The sequence below is a fragment of the Cetorhinus maximus genome, chromosome 31 (genome assembly GCF_964194155.1).
Source record: "Cetorhinus maximus chromosome 31, sCetMax3.hap1.1, whole genome shotgun sequence".
In the NCBI taxonomy this organism is placed as follows: Eukaryota; Metazoa; Chordata; class Chondrichthyes; order Lamniformes; family Cetorhinidae; genus Cetorhinus; species Cetorhinus maximus.
In genome coordinates this window covers 18,326,298-18,340,540 of record NC_135909.1, presented here as the reverse complement: position 1 = coordinate 18,340,540, position 14,243 = coordinate 18,326,298, and the positions used below count along the sequence as shown (strand labels likewise).

General features: G+C 44.7%; 3 protein-coding genes across 3 annotated transcripts in view; 1 reads left to right on the top strand and 2 right to left on the bottom strand.

Annotated features, from left to right (window-relative positions):
- LOC144670308 (histone H2B-like) overlaps positions 1 to 14,243 on the bottom strand; it is a 518,579-nt gene that overhangs the window by 185,448 nt on the left and 318,888 nt on the right. The gene's annotated exons all lie outside the window — the stretch shown is intronic.
- LOC144670328 (histone H2B 7) lies at positions 708 to 1,377 on the bottom strand. Its single transcript, XM_078532807.1, has one exon. The coding sequence runs from the start codon at positions 1,263 to 1,265 to the stop codon at positions 1,020 to 1,022; it is 246 nt and encodes an 81-aa protein (XP_078388933.1). The 5' UTR covers positions 1,266 to 1,377; the 3' UTR covers positions 708 to 1,019.
- LOC144670280 (histone H2B 1.1-like) overlaps positions 6,465 to 14,243 on the top strand; it is a 495,251-nt gene continuing 487,472 nt past the window's right edge. The window contains exon 1 of the mRNA XM_078532768.1: positions 6,465 to 6,927. Within this exon, the coding sequence (XP_078388894.1) occupies positions 6,465 to 6,839 (375 nt within the window). The 3' untranslated portion in view covers positions 6,840 to 6,927. The remainder of the gene's footprint in view (positions 6,928 to 14,243) is intronic.

Genomic DNA, 14,243 nt, shown 5'->3' with positions numbered 1-14,243 from the left:
GCCAGATAGACCGGGGCTCCGGCACCCACACGCTCAGCATAGTTGCCCTTTCTCAGGAGCCTGTGAACACGGCCCACCGGGAACTGCAATCCAGCCCGGGAGGAGCGAGACTTGGCCTTGGAGCGAACTTTACCGCCGGTCTTTCCTCTTCCAGACATTTCCACAACCTCACAAACAATTCGGCAAAAAAATGAACAATTTCTCCAGCGTTTACTGTTCTTATAAACTGAAAACTCGTCTCATTGGTCTCTGTTCAATCCACTTATTTGCCTATATTCTTCACCAATCAGATAAATGGAAGCAGAAAAGGGCGGGATTTGCAAATAACCGTCAGAACCAGAAAAATGTCCATTTTAAAAAGCCCGCCAATTTCACTGCGGGAAAGAAGCGGATTAAAGTAAATGTCGTCTTTGGTCTGAGATTTCAAATCCCTTCTCTTTATTTGGTTTTATTCAGCTCGTGTCATCACCAATCGCAGGCGCGGGTTTTATCATTTTGTTTAAATGTGGTTCATTCTCCTGTCGCTTTCTAACTGTCCCGGGAGGGAATCAATCCCGGGTCACCGCTTTCCCAGGAGTGAAACATTCCGTTCAGACTTCACTCTGAACCGAACACCCTTCGCTGTAAAGAGGGAGCTGATCGAGTCCTCAGACTGTTCTTATTCCGCTCTGTAATAATCCCACTCCGGCTGTTACCCTGCGGAAAATTAATAAAATGACTCAGTAACTGTTTCAGGAATTGGGGGAAGGGACAATTAAAGTTGAAAACAGCAGCTAATGAGGTCACTTAAAGGCTGTGATAACAGAATAACCGCTTTCAGCACAAAGCGAAGGCCGATGAGCTAATTAAAGGGTTAGTGTCTGGGTTACAGGACAGGAGACACTAACAGCAGTGGAAGTTATTTTATATTATAATAATCCAGTAGGAAGATGTCGGGTGCAGCTCCTTAGTAGAGATTGTGAGCGGCTCTTAAAAGAGCCTTTGTTTTGTGAATGTGTTTTTCAGTCAGTTCGGGGGTTTTACTTGGAGCTGGTGTACTTGGTCACCGCCTTTGTCCCTTCCGACACGGCGTGCTTGGCCAGTTCCCCGGGCAGCAGCAGGCGCACGGCGGTCTGGATCTCCCGGGAGCTGATGGTGCTGCGCTTGTTGTAATGGGCCAGGCGGGAAGCCTCACCCGCGATGCGCTCGAAAATATCGCTCACGAACGAGTTCATGATGCTCATGGCCTTAGAGGAGATGCCGGTGTCGGGATGAACCTGCTTCATCACTTTGTAGATGTAGATGGAGTAACTCTCCTTCCTCGACTTTCGCCGCTTCTTGCCGCCCTTTCCTGACGGCTTATTCACCGCTTTCTTGGCGCCCTTCTTAGCAACTGGTTTCTTCTTCTCTTCAACCATCGTCAATCTCAATTTCAGCCACAGAAATAAACCAAACCCCTTCCGTCCGCTCATTAAATAGACAGTCTGACAGATATATGCTAATGAGGAATGAGAAAACAACAATTCTTATTGGACATTTTTAAAAGAAAACAAGTTCTTAATTTGTGATTTATTTGATTGGATAGAGAAATCGACCAATCATATTTAGCTTTCTCCACCAATCATAGGCCTCCTTACTGCAATCAGGAAATACTTTTTACAAAGACCCTCTCCAGGCGGAATTTCTCAGTGTGTAAAGATACACTAGGAAATGTCGCCTGGCAGTCGGTGCGAGGGACTGTACGGTAATGTGGGGTTCCCTCAGGAATTGTGAGGCTTTGGTAAAGTCTGTGATTGTTGGATTTATTCACTCCCTGATTCTGTGTGTGAGAGTGGGGTTCCTTCACTGTTTGGAAGGCCGTGGTACAGTGTGCGAGGGCTGGATTTCTTCTGTGTCTGTGACTTGATGGGACCATGTCTCAGTGTTGGATTCACTTGATATCCTGAGGCTCATTGTGCATCTGTCCGTTATTGGTGCATGTAAGTGAAATTATTGGCTCCTTGGGACTATAAGACAGTGCGGAATTAAATCAGCATGTGTTTCTCTCGGCCACGAAAAGTATTGGATTTATTCTGTACATGTCAATCTCTGTAACTGTATGTGAATGAGATTCTTTATTTGTCAGTCCCTGTCATTGTAGGTCAGAGTTGTATTGATTCTATGTCTTTCAGCCTGTGGTACTATCTCTGAGTCTGAACTTCTCATTCACTGTCAATATCTGATACTGTGTGTGAATGTGAGATTAACTCTGCACCTGTCAACATCCTTTGCTGAATGGGAGTGTGAAATTCAGTCTGTATCGGTCAGTCTCTGGTACTGATTCAAAGTGTGTAATTCATTCTCAATAGGTCCATCTCTTGCAATTTTTGACAGAAGTAACCCCACTGTCACATTCGGCACCAAAGACTGACAATGTAGAATTTGCCTCAATGGATAGTATTGGTATGAGTGGGATCAATTCTCTCTCAATCAGTGGTACTTTATGGAAGCTTGCAAATCATTTTGTTTCTGATGGACTCTGGTACCCTGTGTAAGCGTTGAAGCCATTTTCTAACTCAGTGCCTGATGCTTTGCAGAAATGAAGGATTCATTTTGTCCCTATCAGTTTTTGGCTGTAAGATTTTTCTGTGTTTCTTGGTCTGTGGTACTGTGTGAATGTCAGATTCATTCTGTATCTCTACATCTCTGGGACCAGTGATTACTAACTCTCTAGATGTTTGCAGAATTGGGTCTACCTGAAAATTTCTCCACTTCAGCGTTAAGTTCACATTTTCATATCAGATTGACAATCTTTTTTTAAAATTTTTAGCAATCTTTATACACATAAATGTTTAAAAAGTCAGACTTGTCAACTGCTCTTTAGACCTGTAATTATCTCACCTTGTGTTGTGAGTGAGGAGATTCCCCACTGGGTCGTGCAAAACAGGAATCTGGCTGGAAATTAATTTCAATGCCTGGAAATCAGGTAGAATACAAGTCTGAATTTCTGATTTACATCCTTAGTAGATCAGGCTTCTCGCTGGGAGAGTGAATTTGAAAAGTGGTGTTTAAAACCAAACAAACCAAGGTAGATCCTTCCTCATTTGCTGAGGCAAATCCAATGAAAGCAGTTATACTGCAGTAGGAGAATTTTGGGATAGGTACCAGACACAGCTCAGGGCAACTAAACCTGCTATCAGGGAGTGTAAAGGGTAATGGAGAAGGGGATGGCAGATACATGAATCCCAATATAGAGTTATCCATGTTGCAGTTGAAACCTCATCCGTAATCAGCACTGGCTTAGAATAGCTGGGCCTATTAACCTCGGGAAAGGATGGATGTCGAATGGATATGACCGCTGTCCATAAATAGAATCAATTGTGTGCATGTGAATAGATAAGTTGAGCTCACTGCACAAAGAAAAATAGAAAAAGAACAAAAGGAAAATTAAACAGGCCTGCGGGGAAGAATATGTGAGCAGCTGAGCTGCTCTTGCAGAGAGCTGGCACAGATACGATGGGCTGAGTGGCCTCCCTCTGCTGTAACAATTGCGAGATTCTAATCTATGTAGCATGAGTGTAAGCCTGACTTATGTTTAATATAAAATGTGTTTCAACTGGAGTTAATAGCTGTGGGTATTAATCAGTTATTATGTCAGAGTTTTGGATTAAAATTCCATCTCTGTCAACACAACCCTGAATGTCTGTATATCACACAATCTGATACATCATCTAGCTTGTAGACACTCTGAGGTTTGGGGAGTGGTATGTAATGCATAGTTCAGTCTGTAGTATGGGTACAATATTGGGATTCATGCAAGATCTTACAAGTGGGTACTGTTTGTCTGATCTCTTTGTCATTTAATGTGTATTTAAGGTTCTCCTTTTGTTTTGGTAACACAGGGCCTTGCAATCTGAGGGGGGTGTAATTTTGCTCAGCAATTTGCAAAGATCCCACACAGGAGTTTATTACACAAAATTAGAACATGTGATTGGGGATCAAACATTAGCATGGATCAAGGATTAGTAAATGGACAGAAAACAGTGTCGGAATAAACAGGAATTTTCGGATTGGCAGGCTCTAACTTACTCTTGATAAAACACAGCCATCAGTTACTTACAACATATATTGATGATTTAGTTGGGTACTGAATGGAACATATTCAAGTTTGTTGATGATACAAAATTGGTGGAAAATTAATCTGTGAGGACACAAAAAACCTGCTAAGGCATTTAGACAGGTTGTCTGAGTTGTCAAGAACATGGCAGATAGAATACAATATGGTAGTGTGGGTGGGCCCAGTTTTGAAGGGGGAAAAAAGAACATGTTTGAATGTGAGACTGGAACACGTTTGCAGTCAGAGAGAGCTGGGTGTCCTTGTACATGAATTACAGAAAGTAAAACTGCAGGTACAGCAAGCAGATAGGAAGGGAAGTGTTATGTTCACATTTGTTCCAAAGGTTTGAATTACAGGAGTGAAAAATCTTCCATTTATCCAGGGCACAATTAAGGCTACACCTGGAGTACTGTGTGCAGTTTGGTCTCCTTACATAAGGAAGGGCATAGTTGCTTTAGAGGGAGGGCAATAATTGTTCACTAGCTTGGTTTCTGTGACAAGTGGATTTCTTATGAGGGGAGATTGAGGAGACTAGGTCTATATTCCCTGGATTTTAGAAGAATACAGGTTATCTAAATGAAACAAATAAAACTCTTAAGCGGCTTGTCAGGGTAGATGCTAAGAAAATGGTTCTCCTGGCTCCGGAATCTACAACATGTGGTCACCATCTCAGATCACAGCATTGGCCATTTTGGAATGATATGAGGAGAAATGTCTTCACTGAAAGTGTTGAGATTCTTTGGAATTCTCCACCCCAGAGAGATTTGGAAGCTCAGCCATTGAGTATGTTCCAGACAGAGGTCAATTGATTTTGGATACTAGGGATATAAGGAGAGTGCGGCAAAGTGGAGTTGAGGTAGAACATCTGTCTGAATGAATGATGGAGGAGGTCGAATGGCCAAATAGCCAAGTCCAGCTCCTATTTCTGAAGGTTTAATGCATCAGTCCATCTATTCTGCTCGATGTGAGATTCAGGTGTATTCTGCACCAGTCAGTCTCTGGTACTATATATAAAGCTGGGATCAATTGTATGTCTGTTGGCACCTGGCAAGCGATGTGAATGTGTGATTCAATCTTTATCTGTGATTCATGAACCTGAATGTGAGTATGTGATTCATTCTCAAATTTCCATTCTATTAGTATGACATTTGAATGTGAAATTTGCATGTCAGTCTTTGACACTGTACATGTGAGAGTTTCATTCCATATCTGTTGGACTTTGTGATGTGTGACTGTGGAATTGACTCCGTATTTACCACTTCGTGATACTGTGAGTGTTTTCTCCTTAAGTAACTGCCAGTCTTTGGTAATTGATGTCTGACTATGTAGCTGTGAAGCTTTGGCCTGTTTGTAAGGCATTCTTTCTGTATCTATCAGGCTCTGGTACAGATTGAGCTTTTGGGACTCAACCTGAATTGTTCAGTGGTACTGGAAATTCATTTTCTATCTCTTAGTCTCTGGTAGAGTGTCTGTGTGGGGATGTTTTTGTCTTTATTTCTGTGTATATGTGTAATTAATCCTGTATTACTCAGCCTCTGGTACTGAGTTTACGTGTAGGACTCTGGCTGTATTTGTCAGTCACTGGTAACACGTGTGGCTGTGGATGGAAGATTCTTTCTATAACTGTCAGGATATCATACATGGTTTGATTATGGGATTATTTTAATATAGTTCAATGGTCCTGAATGTAAATTTGGGAATCATTCTGAAACTCCCATTCTTTAATAATGTGTGTGCGTGAGTTGAAGAGTCATGACTCTGTTCTGTTGAAGGGTCATGAGGACTCGAAACGTCAACTCTTTTCTTCTCCGCCGATGCTGCCAGACCTGCTGAGTTTTTTCAGGTAATTCTGTTTTTGTTTTGGATTTCCAGCATCCGCAGTAGTTTTTTGTTTTTATGACTGTGTGAGTGTTTGTTACAGCGGACCACAGCCTCAAGAACAAATTTCACTCCCGATACTCCAACCCCCTACCACTCACACACACATACACAATATCCCAGTGAGTAAGTCGCACAAGTTACAAGAGTTCCGGGAGGAATCCCGCATTTTCGTGCAGTCCCTCTGTGGAGAAAGGCCCCTCGCACCGACAGCCAGACAACAATTCCCGGTGTATCTTCACAAACTGAGAAACTGGGACTAGAGAGAATCCTGATAGAATATATTTCCTGATTGTCGTAAAAGGGCTAATGATTGGTGGAGAAGTCGAAATTTGATTGGCCACTTTAAAAATGCAAACAGAGAAAAGTACAAAATAAGTGGCTGTTGTATTTTATTAAATGTCCAATCAGAATCATCGATTCCCCATTCCTCATTAGCATTGGTCTGTCAGACTGTCTATTTAATCGGCGCTCGGAAGTGGTTCGTTTTATTCTGTGTCTGAAAGTGACGATGGTTGATGAGAAGAAACCAGCTGCCAAGAAGGGAGGCAAGAAAGCCTTAAAGAAACCGGTAGTGAAGGGCGGCAAGAAGCGGCGAAAGTCGCGGAAGGAGAGTTACGCCATCTACATCTACAAAGTGATGAAGCAGGTTCACCCCGACACCGGCATCTCCTCCAAGGCCATGAGCATCATGAACTCGTTCGTGAGCGATATTTTCGAGCGCATCGCGGGTGAGGCTTCCCGCCTGGCCCATTACAACAAGCGAAGCACCATCAGCTCCCGGGAAATCCAGACCGCCGTGCGCCTGCTGCTGCCCGGGGAACTGGCCAAGCACGCCGTGTCGGAAGGGACAAAGGCGGTGACCAAGTACACCAGCTCCAAGTAAGACCCCCGAACTGACTGAAAAACACATTCACAACACAACGGCTCTTTTAAGAGCCACCCACAATCTCTCTGAAAAAGCTATATGATTTCTTTAGTTACAAGTTATGATTTTACTATGGAGCATTTCGAATTTTGAAATTATTATTTTGATCACGTTTCAATCAGATTCTCGGTAACGTAGATTTAACTCGTTCAATTGTTGGGCTTCGTTAATGATGTCCCATAAATTAATGACTTGCCGCTCACGAAGCGATTGTTTTAAGACGCGTCATATTCGACCCCTGTCCCTGGTTTTGGAGAGAGAGCGAATATAACGCAAATGCCTCAGGTTCCAATTCGGTTCAAGTTTCGCCTCAATAATCGATCAGTTGATTTCCTATTAGCACCGGTTGTGCAGCAAACTTCAGTCTCGACGCTGGCAAATTTACTCCAAGCATGTTCAATTTTGGCTGTCCCAAATATCTACAATTTCCCGTCTATCAGCAGAACGATGTAAATGGCACTTTCAGCCGGCTGCTTAGAAGGTTTCATGACGGATCGAGATTATCTAGAATTGATGCCGGATTCTTAAAGCGAATCCGGAATTTAGGATAAAATGTGAAATAGTCCCATTAGGGACGGACATTTTTGAAACTTTGTCGTCAGACCGTGTTCACTATTAACTGGATTTTCTATATGAAATGTATTTCTTGTTTTATAAATATATCGATGTCGAATTAAAAAAATACATTCCGTAAATTTGCGCCGTTATTTTCGACTTGTTTTCAGATACACATAAACCCAGACAGAAAATCAGAAATTGAAATATACAAATAACTGTAATCCAGGGAAAGAGAGAGAGAGATGAAGAGAATGTAACATTCGAATAATAAATACTGAATAACCATTTCCAATTAGGACTCGAAACGTCAACTGTGTTCCTTTCCGTAGATGAATTTTTCCAGGTATTTTTGTTTTTGTTTCAGATTTCCAGCATCGTCTGTATTTTGCTTTTATCCAATTAGTACTATGTTCGATCCGTTCTTTTTTGGCTTTTTTTTTTTACAAATTTGGCGGGCTTTTAAAATTTGAAAAAAAGATCGGTTGGAATCTCAAAATTTGGCGCCGTTTTTTTCCGCCCTCACTCCGTCAAGTCTCCGGATTGGTGAGTTCAGTAGATATCTGATTGGTGATATGAACAACATTATGAGACGCAGCACAAAGTGACCAATCAGCAATGCCCGCTGCACCATTCCTCCCGAAGCTATAAGAGAAGCGAATGTGAGAGGGTTTCCTCATTCTCTATTAAAGTGTTTGTGAGATTGTGAAATGTCTGGAAGAGGAAAGACCGGCGGTAAAGCTCGCTCCAAGGCCAGATCTCGCTCCTCCCGGGCTGGACTGCAGTTCCCGGTGGGCCGTGTTCACAGGCTCCTGAGAAAGGGCAACTATGCTGAGCGTGTGGGTGCCGGAGCCCCGGTCTATCTGGCTGCTGTGCTCGAGTATCTGACGGCTGAAATCCTCGAGCTGGCCGGTAACGCGGCCCGGGACAACAAGAAGACCCGCATCATCCCCAGACACCTGCAGCTGGCCGTCCGCAACGACGAGGAGCTCAACAAGCTGCTGGGAGGGGTGACCATCGCTCAGGGCGGTGTGCTGCCTAATATCCAGGCCGTGCTTCTGCCCAAGAAAACCAGCGCCTCTGCGGCCTCGAAGACCAAGTGAAGCGGCCATTCTTTTATCTGATAAGCCAAAGGCTCTTTTCAGAGCCACTCACAGAGTCTGTGAAAGGGTGACCTATTGTCTGTCTGCTGCGTGCCGAATTTCAGTAATGGTGAAGCGTTTCTAATGATCCGCAAGGACAACCAACTCGCATCAACAGAGAAATTACATTTCCACCCGAGTGGTTCGGGACTGGAATGCACTCTCTGGAAGTGTAGTGGAGGCAGGTTCAATAGAGGCATTCAAGAGGGTATTAGATGATTATTTGAATAGAAAAAATGTGCAGGAATGGGGGATGGGGGGAAGCATTAGGTCATAACACTCATTTGGAGAGCAGATGCAGACATGCGCAAGGGCCGAATGGCCTCCCGTGCTGTGCAAATTCTTTGATTCTATGTCTGTGCACCGGAGTCATCACCTCTTGTTGCTTGAGGCATTGCCTTTATTGACATCATGAGCACTGACTTGTAACCCGCAGCTCACCCTTTGCTTGGGATTGATGTCTGCTCGCAGTATGTAATACATTTTCACAGCCGCTTTTTATTGGAAGTGACCTACAGCACTAAGGTGACCGCAGTCCCAATTTTCTGCTGAAATTAATATACCATCTGCGCTACAATTTACAACTGCATCGTCTGTGATTATCAATCCCACAAAAGAGGTTTGTAGACAAGAAAAATGAACTGATGCAAGGGAGCAAATTGTATCTTCGCGATGTCTAAGTCCTGGAGTGGACAACAGGAGATTGCAGCTCTTTCATTTGTCGATCTGTTGGCTCTTAAAAGAGCCTTTGTTGTACTTGGTGCTGAAGCCGGGTTTTAGGCGCGTTCCCCGCGGATGCGGCGGGCCAGCTGGATGTCTTTGGGCATGATGGTGACTCGCTTGGCGTGGATGGCGCACAGGTTGGTGTCCTCAAAGAGCCCCACCAGGTAAGCCTCGCTGGCCTCCTGCAGGGCCATGACGGCCGAGCTCTGGAAGCGCAGGTCTGTCTTGAAATCCTGAGCGATCTCTCGCACCAGGCGCTGGAAGGGCAGTTTGCGAATGAGCAGCTCGGTGGATTTCTGGTAGCGGCGGATCTCCCTCAGAGCCACAGTGCCGGGTCTGTAGCGATGAGGCTTCTTCACGCCGCCCGTTGCTGGAGCGCTCTTCCGGGCCGCTTTGGTCGCCAGCTGTTTGCGGGGAGCTTTCCCTCCGGTCGATTTGCGCGCTGTCTGCTTGGTCCTGGCCATTTTCTGAACAGATTCACCACAACCTGAGATGCAAGAACTATTAAGACAGTCTGCTGCCCAATCCGCCTTTTTAAACTCTGAGAGGAACCGCCCCGAACAGTAATTGGCTGGAGCCTTGCGCCCAGGCAGTTTTATCCAAAATCTAACCAATGAATTAATCCCTGGCACCTCAGGTCCCCATTGGTCGAGTTGTTTTTAATTGCCCATTTCAAAAATTCGGCCTTTATTTCCAGCCGTTGACCGACTCGATATCAGAAGACTTTGTTCCTCAATTTTTAAAAATTAAAAATACCATTTCACTGCAATTCAATATTTCCTTACCCGAATGAAATTCCTGTTCATTTAACCTCTTCCAACAATTTTTAAACCCGGCATCATCCTGATGAACCTGCTTATTTTTGGACAGAAACACCAGTCTGTTGTTTGAACTGTGGAAAGTCAGTGCTGGACTTCGCAGGCAAAAATTGACGGACTGTCCATTGCTCCCTACAGCACAACCAACCCTAAAATTCACCGAAACAAAAATAAAAATGCCTTGAAAAACTCAGCAGCTCTGGCAGCATCTGCGGAGAGGAACACAGTTAACATTTCGAGTCGCTATGACTCTTCAACAGATCCTCTCCGCAGATGCTGCCAGACTTGCTGAGTTCTTCCAGGTATTTTTATTTTTGTTTTGGATTTCCAGCATCCGCAGTTTTTTGTTTTTATCCTAAAAATCGCCGCTCCCTTAGAGGTCTGGAGTGGGTAATAAAATGGAACCGGTGCTGGGGGCTTCAGATCCCTTCCCATTGCCCTCATTCTGGGCTGTTCATGACGATAATGAGCGGAGAAAGTGACCGGCTCGATTCTCCCGCTATTCCCGGCCTGACAGATCCCGGTTCCTGAAAGGAGATGACAAATTCTGAAAATAGCTCCGAAAATAGCGCCAAGATCTTGTGACAGGGAGCGCAGTATAACAGATCATAAAGTGAGAGATTAAAAATTGTTGCCTGAAAATTAAGATTATCTTGCATTTTCCAACACTGGAATTGGCGGGCTTTTCGAATGCAAAAAAAAGTAAATCAATCATAATTTTCGATTTCTTCTCCCTGACTCAGCGATTGGTTAAGAATTAGACTAGGAAGAGGCTGACCAATCAGAGCTAGAGTCCGGCTGCAGTCGCTCAGACTGCGGGAATTCCAGGTCGCCGAGTGGCTGAGCTGAAACTGCTGTTTCCCAAACCCTGTCAGTAACTTCACGAACATCCGTCCGAACATTGGGTTTCGGAGCAGGAGGCCACTCAGCCACGAGCCTGAACCTATTCAGTGAAATCATGGCTGATCTGATTGTAACCTCATACACCACTGACGCATTGAACGGCTGGTGTTACCTAAAATAACACATTTCGAAAATGTGTAGTGGAGCGGCTTTTCAGCGTCAGTGGAGAATGTGCCATCCAGGATAATAAATAACGATTAAATTGAGGGACTTAGTACATCCCCCCGAAACCCGGAACAAATCATGCACTAAAATGAAAGAAAAATACTGCGGATGCTGGAAGTCTGAAATATAAACAGAAAATGCTGGAAACCTCAGTAGGTCTGACAGCATCTGTGGAGAGAAAAGAGTTAAACCCTTCTAGTCTGTATGACTCTTCTTCAGAGATCTTGTTTGTTTCAGACACTAACATTCCCGATCACAGCCCATCCCAGCTCCCGTTCCCAGGTCTCTGCTCTCTCTGTGAGGTGGTGGGTGGCTCTGAAAAGAGCCTTTGTTGCGTGTTTGGTAGAAAGGGTAGAGCTGTTCAGCCGCCAAATCCATAGAGTGTGCGGCCCTGGCGTTTCAGAGCGTACACCACATCCATGGCAGTGACCGTCTTGCGCTTGGCGTGTTCAGTGTAGGTGACCGCATCCCTGATCACATTCTCCAGGAAAACCTTCAGCACCCCGCGAGTCTCCTCATAGATCAAACCCGAGATCCGCTTGACACCGCCACGGCGAGCCAGGCGGCGGATTGCTGGTTTGGTGATGCCCTGGATATTATCACGAAGCACTTTGCGGTGCCGCTTTGCTCCGCCTTTCCCCAGTCCTTTGCCTCCTTTCCCTCTGCCAGACATGATGATTCTTCACTCAGATCGCTGCTAAATATGAGTCACTAGCTGCTTCACGTTCCTCTTTTATACAGCTCGCCCGGACCTGAGTGAAAAAGGCGGTTTGAGAGCAGGGAGGGGAGGAGACAGAATGAAGATTAAACAGAGAGCGGGAGGGGGGAGAGAGCCGGAGTGACAGACAGAGAGAGAACAGCCCCTGATCTTTCAGCTCCTCCTCCAGTTTCTGCAACCGCCAATTTCAACCCGTTTATTACCAATGGAACCGAGACACAAACCCGGACAGACCCGGGCTTCACAGTAAGGAGTTTCCGCAAACCCGGAGCTTTGAAATATGCTCTCGTTATAATTAACACTCAGTAATATTCCGACCTAAACACAGTCTATTCTAAAACAGGAATCATCCTCAGTAACATCACCATCCTCATACACACACGGTTCCAGCATTTTACAAGCTGTTTGGGGGAATCTCCTGTGTTAAAATTGATGTTGTAAAGCGGCCTTTACCCACCAGTGTACCACCGCCACAAGTCCACTCGCACCCAACGCCCCTTGCCCCCCGCGCCGACACAGGTTCGGAGATTTTGTTCTCTCTATGATGAGAGTGAAATGGGGACAATTCCCATTGATTTTAGCAGCTGAATTGTCGCTGCGGACGATCTGCGCATGCGCTGTTTTAACACGTCCGCGGTTCCGTCACAATGAGGATAACAGCGCATGCGCAACCCCTCCCCCAACAATGGCCGAGAGCGTCATTCACTCTGAGCGGAATAGGGTTTAATTCAGCAGCGATCGGAGACATCACCGCCCCAGAGGGAAGTGAACAAACAGCATCTGCTTAAAGCAGCGCATCGGTTTGGAGCCGCGTCCGCAGATATGCTCAGAGATTGGCATTGAGTGTCCGGGCAGCTGAGGCGGAGGCGGCGGCTGTTTTTAATGGGCTCCCTGGAACACGAGCTGCTCCCGGAACATGGAGTGAGTGGGGGGAAGGGAGAGGCCATTCTCGAGCAGTGTCTGGACAGAGTGAGAAGAACTCGCCATTGAAGATCATTGCTGCTTTCTCTCCCCAAACCCGAATGAAGCTTCCTGGCTTAGTTCCGGCTCCCACTGTCCCTTGTTATTGGACAGAGAATGGCGGGGGAAATAGCCGCACAGTAACAATGTTTCCAGTTACACCAAGAAGATCAATTTCAGGCACCAGGTGAGAAATGTGAAAGAGACATTTTAAACTGTACCTGCTTGTTTCCGGGTGTACAGTTAGTTCGAATGGAGCAGCAAATAGGAATCTGACCCTTGCGAAAGTCACTCCTCCATCGGATAGTCTAATTCAAGGACCTGTGCACAGGACGGGTTGTTTCTGAATGTCATAACATTGTTGTAAAACCGCTCAAAATAGCAGATAAGCAGAAACAGATTGCTGCAGTACTGTGGTGGGTTCAGATACTGATATGCTGATAGTTTTGCTTTGTTTATTGTTCATTATAATAACACTTATTTTAAAAAATACCTTGATCACTTTTGTATCTTCTACTTCATCTATTCTTCAGGTGAAGGAGTTATGTTTTCTGCGTGCACGGAAAGAATTGAATGAACCAGATGGTTCTTCGAAACATGGAAAAGTGCAGCCTGATGGTTCCAGTAAGTACAATATCACTCACAAAGCATCGAGATACTGCCAGCTCTTTAGGCCAAAATGAAACATATAGAGACCGACACAGATCCCAAGATTGAGAGTCGCCCTTTCAATATAAGAGTCAAACAGAGCATTGCTGGGAGAAGTTGTTTACCTTAAACCAGTACACCTGAGGACTAGATACATCAATCCCAGGGCAAAAGCACAGCCACTATTCGATTTAAATACACGGTGTCACCTCGGCCACAAATTAAATACTAATTATTAACTACGTCAGACAACATTTACCCTATTGTAATATGCAGGATGAATTGCTACTAAGGACCTCAGAATGTAGAGTGAGCTACACATTAAATACCAGTTCCAAAATTTCACTAAGTGTTAGGCTAGAATATTAAAGTATGAATTCCATTTTCTTTCAAACTGCAGGAACTAAATAATGGACCAGGTATGAGATTGATGCATATGTTATCACTCCAATTTGTTCTCACAGATAAAAATTTAATACCAATACACAACTCGCACAGAACTACTGAATGTAGCCTGTCGATCATGCCTGAGATGCAGGTTATGTACCAATACAGAAAACTCCCACAGTTGCATTCGATGGCAGAGACACATAGATCGAGAATGAACCCCAAACTCACATGAAAATCTAGAGACAGACATAAGAACAACAAATTCCAAATACCACATTCAACCCAGGGACTGACTAATACAGAATTAAAGCTACTTTCATATCCATTGCCATTGACTGAA